The sequence below is a fragment of the Synchiropus splendidus genome, chromosome 1 (genome assembly GCF_027744825.2).
Source record: "Synchiropus splendidus isolate RoL2022-P1 chromosome 1, RoL_Sspl_1.0, whole genome shotgun sequence".
Taxonomy (NCBI): Eukaryota; Metazoa; Chordata; class Actinopteri; order Syngnathiformes; family Callionymidae; genus Synchiropus; species Synchiropus splendidus.
In genome coordinates, this window is record NC_071334.1 from 34,592,347 (window position 1) to 34,607,213 (window position 14,867).

General features: G+C 43.2%; 1 protein-coding gene across 4 annotated transcripts in view; it reads left to right on the forward strand.

Moving 5' to 3' along the window:
- Positions 1 to 14,867, forward strand: part of lrp8 (low density lipoprotein receptor-related protein 8, apolipoprotein e receptor) — a 140,416-nt gene that overhangs the window by 96,119 nt on the left and 29,430 nt on the right. For all 4 annotated transcript variants that reach the window (XM_053881480.1, XM_053881489.1, XM_053881495.1 and 1 more), the window contains exons 5-9: positions 4,279 to 4,653; positions 6,671 to 6,793; positions 8,098 to 8,220; positions 9,636 to 9,755; positions 10,466 to 10,591. In XM_053881480.1, coding sequence (XP_053737455.1) covers positions 4,279 to 4,653; positions 6,671 to 6,793; positions 8,098 to 8,220; positions 9,636 to 9,755; positions 10,466 to 10,591 — 867 coding nt within the window. The remainder of the gene's footprint in view (positions 1 to 4,278; positions 4,654 to 6,670; positions 6,794 to 8,097; positions 8,221 to 9,635; positions 9,756 to 10,465; positions 10,592 to 14,867) is intronic.

Genomic DNA, 14,867 nt, shown 5'->3' on the forward strand with positions numbered 1-14,867 from the left:
TTCGTCGCAGGAGAGATAAAAACAAAACGCACATCAGCATTTTCTGCGCCAGCAAACCTCCCGCGGGGTCTCAGCTCAGTTCTCTGGCGCTGAAGAGATGGTGTGCTCATCACAGGGACAGCAGACTTGCAGAAAAGCCACATATGTATCGGTTGATGTTGGAGTTTCTAGACAGAATGGCGTCACATCATGTATTTTGGCAGAAACAGGAGGAAGTGATGGTTCTATTATTAAGTGTGGTACAATTAAACCATCAAAGCACAACATGTTCACGATTCTAACTGAAGAAATAAGAAGAGAATGTCAATTTGAGACGTTCAAAGTCAACAATCACTAGTTATTTTCTCTGAATTGATTTATCTATGTTATAATAACTCCACAATTCACATCAATTATATTTTTATAGCATTTAAGGTCTTCAAAAAGTCATTTATATTCAATGAAGCTGTTTTTTTTCTATTAATAATTTCAGAGATATGTTTTTCTTAGACTTTACACTTTTTTTGGTCTTATTTGTCCTATTTCCTCTTATTTTTTGTGGCAACTATTAAATGCTTCAGCATTTTGTATTTCTTTTTTCCTGCCTTGTCTACTTGTCTTGCAATATTTGCATTTCAAGGAATGTCAACTTCTCATGTGACTTTTTGAGAATTAAATCAAAGCTATATTTGTTTTCTCTAGTTTGACTCCTGAATTCTCAAAAAGTCAGACTTAGATGAAAATATTGTACTTTGCGGTGCAGCTCTCATGAATCAATGCAATCGATCGGCGTTCAGTTTTTGCCAACGTTCAAAGACTTTTCACCACTGCAAAAACTCAAACTACACTTCAAAGCAAATTGGCCATATTTTTTTTTCCAGTCAAAAGTGCTGGAAGGAAAAGAGTAACAGTTATTGAATTATTTTAGCTGCTCAGTTTTCAAAGAAGAAGAATCTGTCTTCGTCGTTTTTGATCAGAGAGCAAGAAGTGACGAATTCAGAGCAATGAACGACCTTTACACCGACAGACTCCAGCTTGAGGCAACTCTGAGTGAGGATTGGAAATGGTGCCTTTCTGTGTGGAGTTGGAATGTTCTCTGTAGCCTTCATGGGTTTTCTCTGAGTACCTCCCGCTGTCCAAAAACTTGCCAATGTGAATCAGTGCCTCGAACATCTGTTCGTACGTGATGGACTGTTGACCTGTCCAGGGTCAAAAGTCACATCTTAACTGGTATTAATAGTTTGTCATTCATCCTTTGTCAAGTACAGTCTGAATGTTACACATCAATGCACCATGACACCTTATTGTTTGCATCATATTCTTCCTGTTTTAGGAATTGTGATCTATTTCTGACAGATTTATTTTCATATCCTGTATAGAAGCTGAATATTAGTTGTTGCTATTCAGATGATTGAAGTCCAGCTCTGCTAGGCAGCTGTAGGTCCTGCTCATTTCCAGAAGCTTAGCTGGTTGCTCGAGCTGATCGGATTGTTCCACAATGGCTCGTACAACCATGTTTCCACAAACATCAACTCTTTTCACTTTGCATTTGGGAGAAAGTGTAGAGCAAAGTCCTGTTGTCCTTGGGTTGCTGGTCAATAAGCCCCTATCTCTGTCCCTCATCTATGAGCTGTCCCGGCGTCCCGTGGGGACGGATGGCGAGGCGGCTTTAACCTCGACTTGAACAATCACCTGTGGGTGGCCAAGGTTGCCGCGGGGATGTTATCAGTCCCGGTTTACTGATGAGCAATTTGAGATTGTTGAAATGACCTATCGAGCGGTCGTGTCTGATGAACCCTGTCAAAACCTCGGCTTCCTGGTTTTAAAAGGTGATACTGTAGAGTGAAACCATGACACAGGTACTAGCGGTTAGCTGTTAGCAAGGGATGGTCCTAGCAATAGTTATCCCTGTTCTCGCGGTACTGTGTTGGGTGGTTTTGGTCCATTATGGAAGACTTTTACGTTGATTTCTTTGCGTCATTTTTTTCATGCTTCCCCTCCTCCCTCCTCCCATTTTGATGTATTTTATGCCTTCTGTTTTACTGTAGTTATCAATATATTTTTCAACCCTCAAGTATTTTAAAGAAGATTTCTGTCTGTTTTGTGATATGCTACATTGCTTGTGTGGGAGTGTGTTTTTATGCCCCTTTTTCCCTCACAGCTGACTATATTTTTCTGGCTGTTTTATGGAAGTGAATTCTTATGCCCTTATTCAAATCAGTCTGTTTTTCACATTTCACTTCTGACTTTCGTCAAGTCCTTTTTTTGTTGTTATTTTGAGACCCCACTCTTGTCCTTTTAAATGCTGACTTTTTCACCTTCTCCTCCACCTCGCTCTTGACTAATTCCCCCAACATTCTGCTTCAGCGAAACTTAGTTTGGCTCATTCTTGCATTTGTCTCAACTTCTTTGCAAAATACCACACTCTTAATCTCTCTTGTGCTTCCTGGCTTGACTAGTTCCTGTTACCTGAGAAGCCACCTAATATCACTGAACAGTAATTTTGGTGTGGTGTTGCTCTAGTTCCCCAAGGAAATCATTACTTGATGTCTTTTAAATCTAGATTTCACAGTGCACTCTACAGGCAGTGTGTCGCGTCTACGCACCTGATGTGACCCCACGCCACAAGAGCATGGGTGAATTTTGTTAATGGGCTCAAGTTAATTGAGTTACAGAGATGTGAGTGTAGCCTGACTCCAGAGTGGAGAATCCAATGGCAGATTATCATAATGAGTCCCTGAAGGAGGAGGACGGGAGAAGAGGGGGGTCAGAGAGTAGCGGCACATCAAAAGAAACACGCCAAAATCACGAGAAGGATTATAAAATGGCAAAACACAGAGAAGTTACTCACAACTTAGGTGTGTGCAACTGAAATCATTACATCCCTGTCAGGAACAAAATTACATTTATCACAAGGCGCACATTTAGGTCAGCAAATATGACTTACTCCAGAAGGTCGACTAGACTGTTTCCATCACCGTGAAACTAATTTTCTTCTCATGTCACTTGTTCCTATCTGTAATTTTTACTCAGTAAATTTGCAGTTTGTGCCCTGCATGTAGCAAATGTTGCATCAATTTAGGATGCTGGACTGACGTCTATCTCTAAGGTGATTCCTTAACAGGCATTGGCACTCTGGTGGACGGTGACCTGTCCAAGGCCTCCTGCACCACTCACCCCCGGTAGCTGGGACAGTCTCCCAGTAAGGCGAGATGAAGAAAATGAATGGCTAACTTCTATCATTACATTTAATTTACACGTTGCTATAAAATAACAAAGTTAGTTTGGCCGTTTTGATGAACCTAACCAAACATACCGGTATATATTGTTGGTCTGTTGCGCACAACAAATGGAACAAAACATCAAAACACCTTCCTGGCAACATCGAGCAACAAATCTGTTGATGGATTTTCTTATGTGGTGTTATCTATGTACTGCCACGTTGCCAAGGGGAATTTTATCCTCGCTGGCTATGCTTTACTTACCCCTGTGCACGACTGTTATCTCTGTTCCTCACTGTTTCTTCGTCTTTCTATTTACCGTGCCTGACTCCTGTATTGATTTTAATCCTGTTTTTTTATGTAAAGCACCTTGTCACCCTTTGTGTCTGAAAGGTAATGCATAAATAATGATTTATTATTATTTTTATTTATTTAATTTCTTCCTGAGACTTTTAAATGACAAATTTGCCTGCCAGGGACAAGTGCCAGCGTGCTCTCTGGAGTTTGGCTTGAATTTCTGTACTTAACGTCTTGGCAACCACTTTGTGTTGAAAAATGCTACTTGTATGCTTGTGACTTACATGATCATGAGCTGCAACATCTTTCGGGTTCTGTGGCTTTTCGGCTCCCCAAGTTAAAGTACTTTTCTTAGGTGCTCAGGTCATTGTCCAAACTCTGGCTGTTCTGTTTCGTCTTAAAGAATTGAGTCTGATTTGACAAGTCAGGGTTGAGTGCTGTCGAGTTTCCTCATATTGATTCAAATATTCATGAACTATTTTCCCTCCAGCTGAACTGGCAACTTCTTCCACTTCTGATTTTTCTAACTTTTGTCTGTATCACTTCCTCTTCGCTCCACAAACCTGTCACGTCCCCTGCTCTTGTCTGCTCTCGGTGGAAACTCCATAGAGTTTCGAGAGTATCAGCAGTTGCATTCTGCTCATTAACTTAATTTTGGATTGATAATTGTATGTGTGCATGTATTTTGTCTCCCCAGAGGAGCCTAAATGTATCTTCTGAGAAGTGAAGAGCTTATTTGCACCCTATGAGCTGCTGCCTTTAAAACCAATCTCTCTTACAGATGCGAAAGCCTGCCCTTCAAAGGACTTCCAGTGCCGCAACGGAAACTGCGTTGCACCAATTTTCGTCTGCGACAGCGATGATGACTGTGGCGACGCCAGCGACGAGGTGAAGTGTTCAGCGCCGACGTGTGGCGAGCACCAATTCCGCTGCAACGACTCCGAGTGCATCCCGGCACTTTGGAGCTGCGACGGCGATCCCGACTGTAAGGACAAATCGGACGAGTCCATGGAGCGCTGTCACTGGAGGTCGGAGGCCCAGAAGCCTCGCTGTCCTGTCGGCGAGTTCCAGTGCGGCAGCGGAGAGTGCGTCCGCATCAACTGGAAATGTGACGGGGATGCTGACTGCAAGGATAAATCCGATGAAGCCAACTGCCGTAAGTTTTGTTCAGACTTCTGGATGCGACAACACTCACACAGCCTTTATCAAATCCTGGAAGCGTTTTTGGTCTCTGTCTCACAGAATCTCTAGGTCGTTGCCTACACTGAAATGTAAATTGATGAGTTTTTGATGGATGTTTTTCATCCTTTTGGTGGATGATCGATGCTAAATTTATTAGGATGAGTCACTGGTCCCAATCCATCTAGTGCAGTGGTAGAAGTGCTGAGTGAGTGTGTGACTAGTGAGCCGAATCAAAGAGAACAGATGGGCTTTTTGATTCACCTCCCACTCACTCACATGCTTGTACACGGGGACAAATATGTAGACGCCAGCGTGGAACAATCGGCGGCTTAATATGGTGCAAACATGTCAGCTTTTATGATGAACATGGCTGAGATGCAGTGTTTGTCAGCTAAAATGGTCAACATTTAGACCATAAGTCTGAATTTAAGACGTCATGCCCCTCCACATCTGTTTTCTGTGCTCTTTTCATTGCGTTCAACCCTCAGTTTTTGATCTCCGTTTATCAATTCACTCACTCTGTCTTTTATTTCTACTCGCCAGAGTAGAGTTATCGGTGTGAGTGTGTGAGTTATCTTCTCCTCTGTGATATCGCTCCTGTTGTGCGGTCCTGCTTTAGCGAGCGACGCCTGTCATTCAAAGTGGTCTATATGAAGTTGAAACCTCATGACAGATTTGTGTTGCAAAGGCAGCTGCCCCTCAAAGAAACCTTGTCCAGCAAAGCATTCTAAAAACACACCCGGTGGGTGTTTGAAATGTGAATCAGTGTCTGTGGGCGGACGGAGGCAGAAGTGGAGCAGGGAGTATCGGGGTTGTGATGTAAATGAGCCCAGTTGTTCCGCTCAGGGAGGTGCGACAAGAGAGATGCGAGCATCATCACGTATCTGTGCCATGTCTCCTAGTTACTGCTCACACCTCATTTCAGGCGTCCGTCTTCATATCGTGCTGATTTGCTGAAGCAGGTGAAATTCGCAGGTGGTGTTGGTTGGTGGGGTGCAGGAGGAAGTGTCTCGTCCATCCTTTCTTCTGCCCCTCTTGTTCCTTTTCTTATCCTGCTGCTGACAAGAAGACTTAACGTGGTCCTCCTGTCTGCTGAACCCCTGCTAATGAGCCATTTCTCTTTCAGCCAATGGAAGTCTTCATGATTGTTTTTTTGGTTATTTCTTTCTTCTATTTGTCCGTCTATTTTGAGCATTCTTGTGTCAGTCTTTCATTCCATCAAAGAGTGGAGTCAAAAGAGTCAGTTGGAGACAATAGCTGGCCGGTTAGAGGACCACTACTGTTACCGTTACATCTGAAAATGTACCCGTCCTTTTCCAACGATATTACCATCACTGATCACAAACTTCCATGCGTTCTCTACGTTGGTATTGCTGTTCAACTATACATCCACTGGGGGCAGACGGTCAAATGTTTATGACAACAACAAACCTTAAAACCCACATTGCAACTGCGGAAGAAGTATTTGATAATGTGCCTGTTCCACATAAGACAGAAGGCAGCATTGTATAAGGTGAGGTAAGAGAGACATACACAGCAACACTGCCCCCCACAGTTTCCAGTGGCACTGCTTCATTTGGTCCGTATCCGTAAGCTTTTGCGGAAACGTGCAGAAATGCCGATGCCCTCAAAAGTGTTCTTTGTACCCGCCTTGCTTCATAAATACACTTGGTTGGGGGTCATTAGGCTACACTCCTATCTAGTGTATTTACATCTCATTCTATATTTCCTGACACAGATTCTACAGCACTTCAGAACCATCCATCATGTTTGCCTTGTTCCCTTGGCGGAGCAGAACACAACAAATGAATAATTTAAGAGCCAGTTAAAAAAGATGAATGCCTTAAATAAACCACCACAAACAAATCCACGACAGCTCTTAAAGACGATTCATAAGATGTTCTTGATGTATTATTAAAGGTTTCTGTATTTACATTCCAACATTTGTCGTAATACTCCTGATAAATTTCTGGGTTTTTTTTGTCCTGCAGCTCTGCTCACATGCCGCCCGGATGAGTTCCAGTGTGGTGACGGCTCATGCATCCATGGCACCAAACAGTGCAACAAAGTCCACGACTGCCCTGACTACAGTGATGAAGCTGGATGTGTCAACGGTAAATATTGCTCAAGAGCGCCAAGGCATTTATTTACTGGCTGCTGCATTGTTTGTCAATTTGATCAAGTCTTGTTTCATCTTGGCTGAAAAACCCTTGTGAAATCATTGTAAACATCTTTGGTAGCTTGGAAATATACATAATACTGAGGGGAGATAAGAACAATCTCTGGAGCCAGAATCATTGCAGGCAGTGCTTTCCAAGGAGAGCATGAGCAAGCAGGCAATCAAGCCAGAAAACAACAATAAACAGTCAATTAAAACAACATCTGCTCATCACAGTCATGAAAAGGATGATTCTCACATCAGGACATTTGCAAACATTAGCAAGAGGCAGATGATATGAAGCTTTTCTTTTATGTATTCAGCGCGCAGTGGGATTCAAGTATCATATAGTTATTCCAAACATGACAATCTCTTGTCGGACTTATTTCTTTCACCGTAGAGTGTTTGAAAATGTGTTTGTTTCAGTTTTCAATTTGGTTACTTATGTCTGGTAATGCGGGTATTTGTAGAAGGTTGCAACTCATGCCGGAATGTGCACTCTCTAACATCAAATCTTTGTACCTGTCACCATTCCTACAAGTCATAATAGTCCAGATGTGGTTGCACTAGACATTTATGATCAGTTTGGAGAGGTGGATGAGTGCACATCTATCAAAACGTAGGTCAGTTGCTACGGATACAATGTACCTGGGTTCTGTCCTGTCTTACACATACCCTCTCTTGAACATGGAGAAGAAGAGAGAGTGGGAGAGTGTAAGAGGTGGAGACGACTGTGACTGCTGAGTCGATGCATAAGAGATGAAAGAGAAGCTTTATAGGACAGTCGCTGCAAGGAAGCACCGAGAATATTTAGAGATGAAGATACTGAGGTTGTCATTGGGAGTGACAAGAGTGGACAAGGTCAGACGTTATTCTGTCAGAGGGACAAGTCTCGAGTGGAGACGTTTGAAGACAAAGATAAGCCCCTGACCAAGACACCCTACCAAGGTTGATGCTGCTCCCACACTTTGTTCTTTTCTGCTCTTCTTTGATGGGTGCTGCTTTCCTTACCCAAATGGTAAGTGTGTTGTAGACATTGACAGATGATGTACTGACAGGGTGGTGCTACATGACTAGATTAAGACAGGGAGTGGCCAACATCCTGTATGTACCTCCATGTCTGGGATTCACAAAAGTGCCAAAGATGCCAGAAATGTCATCTAAACTTGCTGTGTCCCTGGGAATCAACTTAAATGACTTGGGCAGAGTGATGCCAGACTGTAATATCATTGATATTCCATGCCCTTTGTATCCCCACAGTAACAAAGTGTGACGCTCAACGACAGTTTCGCTGCAAGAACGGCGAGTGCATCGACATCAACAAGCTGTGTGACAACGTGAAAGACTGCAAGGACTGGTCCGACGAACCTGCCAAGGAGTGTGGTGAGACCTCGTCCGCAACACACACACAGACACCAGACCTGTCAGTTCTCTCACCACCCACGCTGCATCATGCATGTTAACAGCTCTCCTCTCTGCACACTGATCAGTGCTACTACAAATGCGGGTGGTCGTTCTTCTGAGCAAGAGGAGCTTCATTTGATCAAAGCAGCGGAAAATCTGGACTTTTCTCGACTGCCTTGTTACGATCAAAGAGACGATAGGCTCGGCCTTTTGTGTGATCTTATCCGAGAGGACGTGATCGGACTTCGGCGGCCGTGGGGAGATTATCCAGAGAGCAAAGATAATTACCACTTAGTGGGCATCGGCCGCTGCTCTCGTGGCACTGAGGCTTCATGTGAAGTAAGCAGGCTGAGGAAAACACACCTGTGATGGTCAAGGAGAAAATTAATGCACCTTTCAAAGCAACTTCATTCAAGCCGATGTAAATATAGAGACTGAGACTGAGAATAAATAATAAAGTCGGACATTATTTTTCCAGGCTTTATTATTATTATTGTTATTATTATTATTAAAATGTAACAGAAATATGAAAATCAAAGATGGGATTTAAAGAGATTATTTTTAAGTAATTATAGTCCAAGATAATTAAAATAATGCAGATTAATCAAGCATATAAAGTGTCTTTCATTTTTCAACGCACCAATTCCAGTTGTACCACATTATACAAAGTTATGACATCAGCAAAACATCCATGATGAAGGTGACAAAGATTTAATTTCAGCCACTTTCATAGAGAAGTTCAAATAACAGCAATAAAAAAAAAGCATAATTTGCTTAAAAATTACAAATGTTGTGCTCTTAATAGGTATGAATGACTGTATATAATGGGAGTCTTGATAATTTCCTCATTTCAGTAAGAACAAGTGCCTTTCGTAACTGCTCACCATTTGGGTTAATGTACTTGATATGCTGTGTGACGCAGTTCAGATTCAACTCCTCAAGAGAGAAGTCTGTGCTGTCTCTCAAGAGCTCATCCACCTCCTGAATTCTTACCCAGCAGTTCCTCTCAGCTCTTTATCTCTTTATCTCTCAGTCCCAGCGCTGCACCTGTAGCCCTCCAGCTTAAATCTTTAATGTGAACCGGTAATGAAGCAGCAGCGTCGGCTCTCTGCGGTCGTCACTCCAGCCTGTGAACGACAGACAGATGAATTGGAAAGAGAAATGAGAGACACTGGCGAGAGCGTTCGGACTGCTCTGTAGTAAAACATAAGTAGCAGGGGATCAACTGCATGAGAGGATGGAAGAGAGAGTGGGTCTGCTTCTATTGAGGGGAAGAACAAGCCACAGATTAGAGTCAGATTGTGTCTATGAATCTACATCATCTTTTTCCTCACGTCTAGCATCTGTTTATTTTCTTTTTTTTTTCTTGCCTTATCTTCCGTCCTTGTCTGCAGGTGTGAACGAGTGTGACGACAACAATGGTGGCTGCTCCCACATCTGCCGGGACCGCCGGATCGGCTTTGAATGCGATTGTCCTCCTGGGTACAAGCTGCTGGATAAAAAGACCTGTGGAGGTAAACACGGAGAGGATTTTCTTAATCATAAATAACCAGATTTAGGATGAAAGCAGCGGCATATGTTTGTAAATAGTGCTCTGAAGGACCGGAAACTTCTGACGGATTATTACGTAAGTAACTGCACTAGCTACATCACAGCGTCCAGAAGTAGAACTATGTTGCATCTCCTACACCCTGTTCAGGCTTCGGCTGATAGAAAACGGATTCACATTGTTTGTGTCCTTTTTACTTTACCGTACTGGCAGAAGTAAAACCATAGGGGGGATGTTCATTCTGCTGCACTCTTTAGGAGGTTCAACTTTCTCCTGGTCCCTTGCTCGGGAACACATTCTGTCGTGTGAAAAGATTGGGCATAGGCTGCACTGCACAGTTTACAAGAATAAAACTTGAGAGCACATGAAAAGTATGGTAGTTCCTTGTACCAGGTGCTTAGTATCTGTCAAGTCAGACGGTAAATTTGAAGGCTGGTATATATGCTGTGTGAAACCCCCGTCTTGATCTGTGTTTATTAAAGTTAATCTACTGAAGAGTTGTCACTTGTGTTCCTCTCTTTCTAACTATAAATCTTCACCACAAGTGCTTGGCCTGTTGTCTCTTCTGCATTTTTGACTTTACAAACTCTACTGATACTCTCATCTTCGGCATCGTTCTTCAAGTGCGAGTCCAATACTCAAAACTGGTGTTTTATGCACTGTCATTCTTGGCAGACATTGATGAATGCGAGAACCCGGACGCCTGCAGCCAGATCTGCATCAACTACAAGGGCGATTACAAGTGCGAGTGCTACGAAGGTTACGAGATGGACCCTGCATCGAAGGCCTGCAAAGCCGTGGGTGAGTAGAATACACTCTGACACTGGCCATTTAGAAAAGTCAAGACGTACACTGTCGTAGATGGATGGTTGCAGACGGAGGCGTGGGCAGTACGTGTGCTCTTTCGTTCCAGCCGCTGTGTTGCTACTATGTCGCAGCCTCTGCTCTAATCTCTCTGTGGGAGAGTCTTGCTTTTGTATGCGGACCCTGCTCTGCAATCTGTGCTAGGATAAATTTGCCATCTTTCTTTCTGCGGTGTTCGCTAATGAAAAGTTTGCAGCCAGCTGCTGCGACTTTACCCCACGGAAAGCTGACTGAGGGACGTTGTAGATGGGCTCTGTCCCCTTCCAAAGGGCACCAGCTGGGTCTGGACCACTTGGCCTGAGCAAACACTGGGAGCGGTGAAGGAGATGAAATTTTATCCTCAGAGGAGCAGCAGACGATGGTTGCTGCTGGAGACGCTGATACTGTTGCTGATGTGCAGCTCAGTGGAGAATTGTGGAGCCAAATGATTTCTTTGACGATTACATCACTCAGGGTTCTCCAAGCTTTTGACCTCCTTTGAGCTGTCAAAGTTCTGCCAAACTACTGTATAAAGAACTTTCATATAGAATGACGGAATATGCTTTTGAGTAGCATTATACTGATGATTGTAAGCCACTTGAAATGACGCCTTAACCATCAGTTTAGTGATGATCCTTAGTTGTTTTTTTTTTCCTCTACCTCCTCCCAACGGAGGTCGGGCAAGTTGCTGTGAACTTTGAAGTGCCTCCTCACTTAGCATTTTCACTCTAAGAGATCAGACACACTTGCTAGTCACAGCTAGTTGACAGCCAAAATATCATTTTTGTTTTGGTCCAGTCCTTCCCTCAAGATGTCATTTTAGTTTTTGTCACATCAAACATCTTTTCATCTTGTCCAGTTTCTCTCAACTAAAGGTCTGAGCATTTTAGCCTAATTTTTCAATTTTCTTTCTACTTTTCCTCGAATGTTTTGAATGTCATTGTTATTATTCACCCCTCTTGTTATCCCGGGGACTCTCACAGCTTCATGGAGTCGGCTGAGATGCTGGGGCAACACATCAGTCTCAAGGCGTCAAATACCGGCTATTTTCCAGTGGTCTTTTGAGATTTTCGTGATTCAGGCAAACTTAATGTGCAACACTGATAGTAGACTGGTCACACTGGGATGCAAAAGTACACTTTAAAATAGCATTCGGGAGTGAGAATGAGTGAGCTGGCGATAGCATGGCCACATATATGCCTAAGTCCTGCCTTTGAGTCATGATGTAATGCTCGGCTAATCCTGAATGAAGGCTTCTGTCTCATTCATGTCTCTTGATTTTTCCTTCTCTTCCGTCCTTTGTGTGCATTATGGGGAGAAGGTTGAATCATGATAATGCTTTTTGAAAATAAGTCAGACAGCTTGACAGGCAGAAAGCTGTCAATAGAGGGACGTTGCTGCCATAAATCACCACTGTAATACCTTTTCACATGAGCACGGTTTAAGCAGCTGCTTCCAACTGTAATTGCCAGCGTCGACACCAATTTGTGTGAATTATAATTCAGTAGCTTGCGTTGGACAGAAGATATGAGCCAAAGAGTCCATTATTTGCTAGTGATTGCCATCATCTGTTGGTCCTGAGGTCATTAAACTGTCAATTTATCTGAAAACGGAAGAGCAAAGAGCCAAGAACAAACTCCACCTCTTCTACTTAAGTGGTAGGAAAGCCAAACTGGCTGCTGCCTCTTTGTCCGGGTGAACCTGTGTGTGCAAACCGAAAGCCTCCATCCGAGCAGGGAAATGGATGTTTGCTTTTTCTGTCGCTGTGGAAGGAGTGGAAAGCAGCCTCGTCCTTGATAAAGCATGAGAGGAACAACAGTGGAAGAAAGAGCGGCAGATTATCCCTGGCATCCAGAGTTATTCACAACCACAGACCATGATGTGGCGACTAATTCAGAGAGGCTTGATTTGTGAAGCTGTGGGAGGTGGATTTAATGAAGCATCATTTGTCTGCGTACTCTTCCCACACGGGCACACGCTCTCAGCCATCAGCAGAGGTGGACACTTGGATTTCAGACACGTTAATGAGCAGAGTTACTCCAGGTGGTGGAGAAGCAATTTCTTTCAGAGTGACCAGCCACATTGTTCTGAACGACCTGGGGAAGTAAACGGATAAGTAAGGGATATGCTTCACCTGGTAATACAAAGTGAGCTTCTATTAAGAGGGTTATTGAGTGTGTCCAGGAATTAAGCATGCGAGCATGACAATTCTGAAGGCGGTGACCACAAAGTCAGTTATGACATTTGGTACTATCCATAGGAGTCACTTTAGACCCTGTGTATGACCCTATCTTTCAGCACACAGTCCAGTTGCAGTTCCCTGGCCGTGTGGAATGCAACACCTTTTCCCTCAGGCAAACCTGGCTCAAGAATACATGGCACGGGTGTGCAACTGTTGCAGCCAGTCGCCAGGAGAACTATGCAGAAGAAGCAGAATAGACACTGACTTCCATGTCTCTGACCTTTCACTGGTCTTAGTATTGTTTTTTAGCAATTGTTTTAAGCTTCTGTATGCATCATTCCACCTTTTCAATGAGTTGACTTTTTGCATCCACTTTTAGTGACAAAACAAGTCATCAAATTTGTTACCTGAAAGAACATGCAGGGCACTCAGTTATGACTCCAGGAACGTCTCGGCTAAACCCCTCATCCCTAACACAAGCTATGAACTCTAAGCGTCGGCTGATACATTATTCACCGTTTCACAAGCGATGCTAATTAAAAGTGAAGTCCCAGGTTTAGAGTTATTATGTGTTCCCTCCTTTCAGCTGGTATTTGTGTGTGTGTGTGTGTGTGTGTGTGTCTATTTTTGCATCGCAGCATTCATTAAGTCTGCTGGGGAATCAGCGTGCCACACTTGCTGCATTCATTAAAGTGTTGTTGAAAAGTTTGCAGCCAAAAAAAAAAAAAATGGAGACGTTTGACCAACAAAAGACAAAGAAAGAAGAAGCTTGGATGAAAATCACGGCCGTGATAACCCTTTTTGAAAATATGGTGAAAGTATTTTGTCTCGATTATGAGCAGTGCAAAATTCAAGTCAACTAAGTTTCCATGTTCAATCCCTGAGAGATGACTGGGCACTGCCCTGTAGGATGTCGCTGTAGATACATGTATCTGCTGCACCAATGCAACACTCATTGTATGTGTGTGTACTTTGACAAAATGAAAGGAAAATCTCACAAAATGGCTTTAAATGTTAATGACGGAGTGGGCTGTCATTAAAAGACAGGCATTACTGAGACACCCATTTATTAAACAGAAAATTCTTAATTACATCTTTGGACTCTCGAGGCTTTCAGGGTATTGACAGGTCTATGTCTTAAAAGATTTTTAGTCTAGTTTTAGTTGCCTTTTTATATTCATTGTATGGATCCGAAAGCTTTCAATTTCAAACAAATCCAAAAAAGACAAAACAATGGTGGAAATCTGTGAGCCCAGACTTTTTGTAGTCCTGACCACCTTCTGTGTCAAAATGTGAGACACCGTGACATCAGTGTTGGAAAATGAAGCGCTGAAATGATTAGAAATGTGATCGAAACCGCAGGAACTAAAATGTGGAAGAACACACACACACACAAACATACACACACCGTGGTCAGAGAGCTAATTGATTGTGTCAATGTCTAAGCCAGAGCGCTTTCTTCCTCACTTTTAATACGGTTCATTGAGTGAGCGATATGGTATGAAGTAAGCAAGTAGGGGCCAATCAGAGGGAGTTTTTCAAGAGCTGAGTGGTTTCTTTCTGTCTAGTGGAAACTCACAACAGCTGTCGTCTCGACTCGTGGTGACTAAGACAAGCTGGAGACCTTGACAATGTAGCTTGAGATTGGCCTTGACTCCAAGCTTGGCCTCCAGCACTGCAGCACTGCACTGTCAGTTGATGACTGCATGCACTCTGTCATTGTAGATTCTACCTTGCTATAGGGTACTGTTTTAGTTTTACTCTCATCCATTCCTGACTGGACTGTGAAATAAGTGCCAATACATTTTGTCTCTCTCCCTCTCCGTTTCTCTTCTTAGCACTAGGAAATACCAAACGTAGAGGGTTATTGAAGGTGGTGCAGTCTCCTGCATCTTTTGCTTTAGGATATTCAACCAAAGAAGGTGTGACGGTGCCTCACCTTCTCACCTCTCGCTTTGAACAGGATCAGTCCATTCAGTCTATAATTCAAGACCCATCCAGCGACAGTCTTCGCTCCGCATGCCTCGTCTCTGCTGACTGATTTCCTTCCAC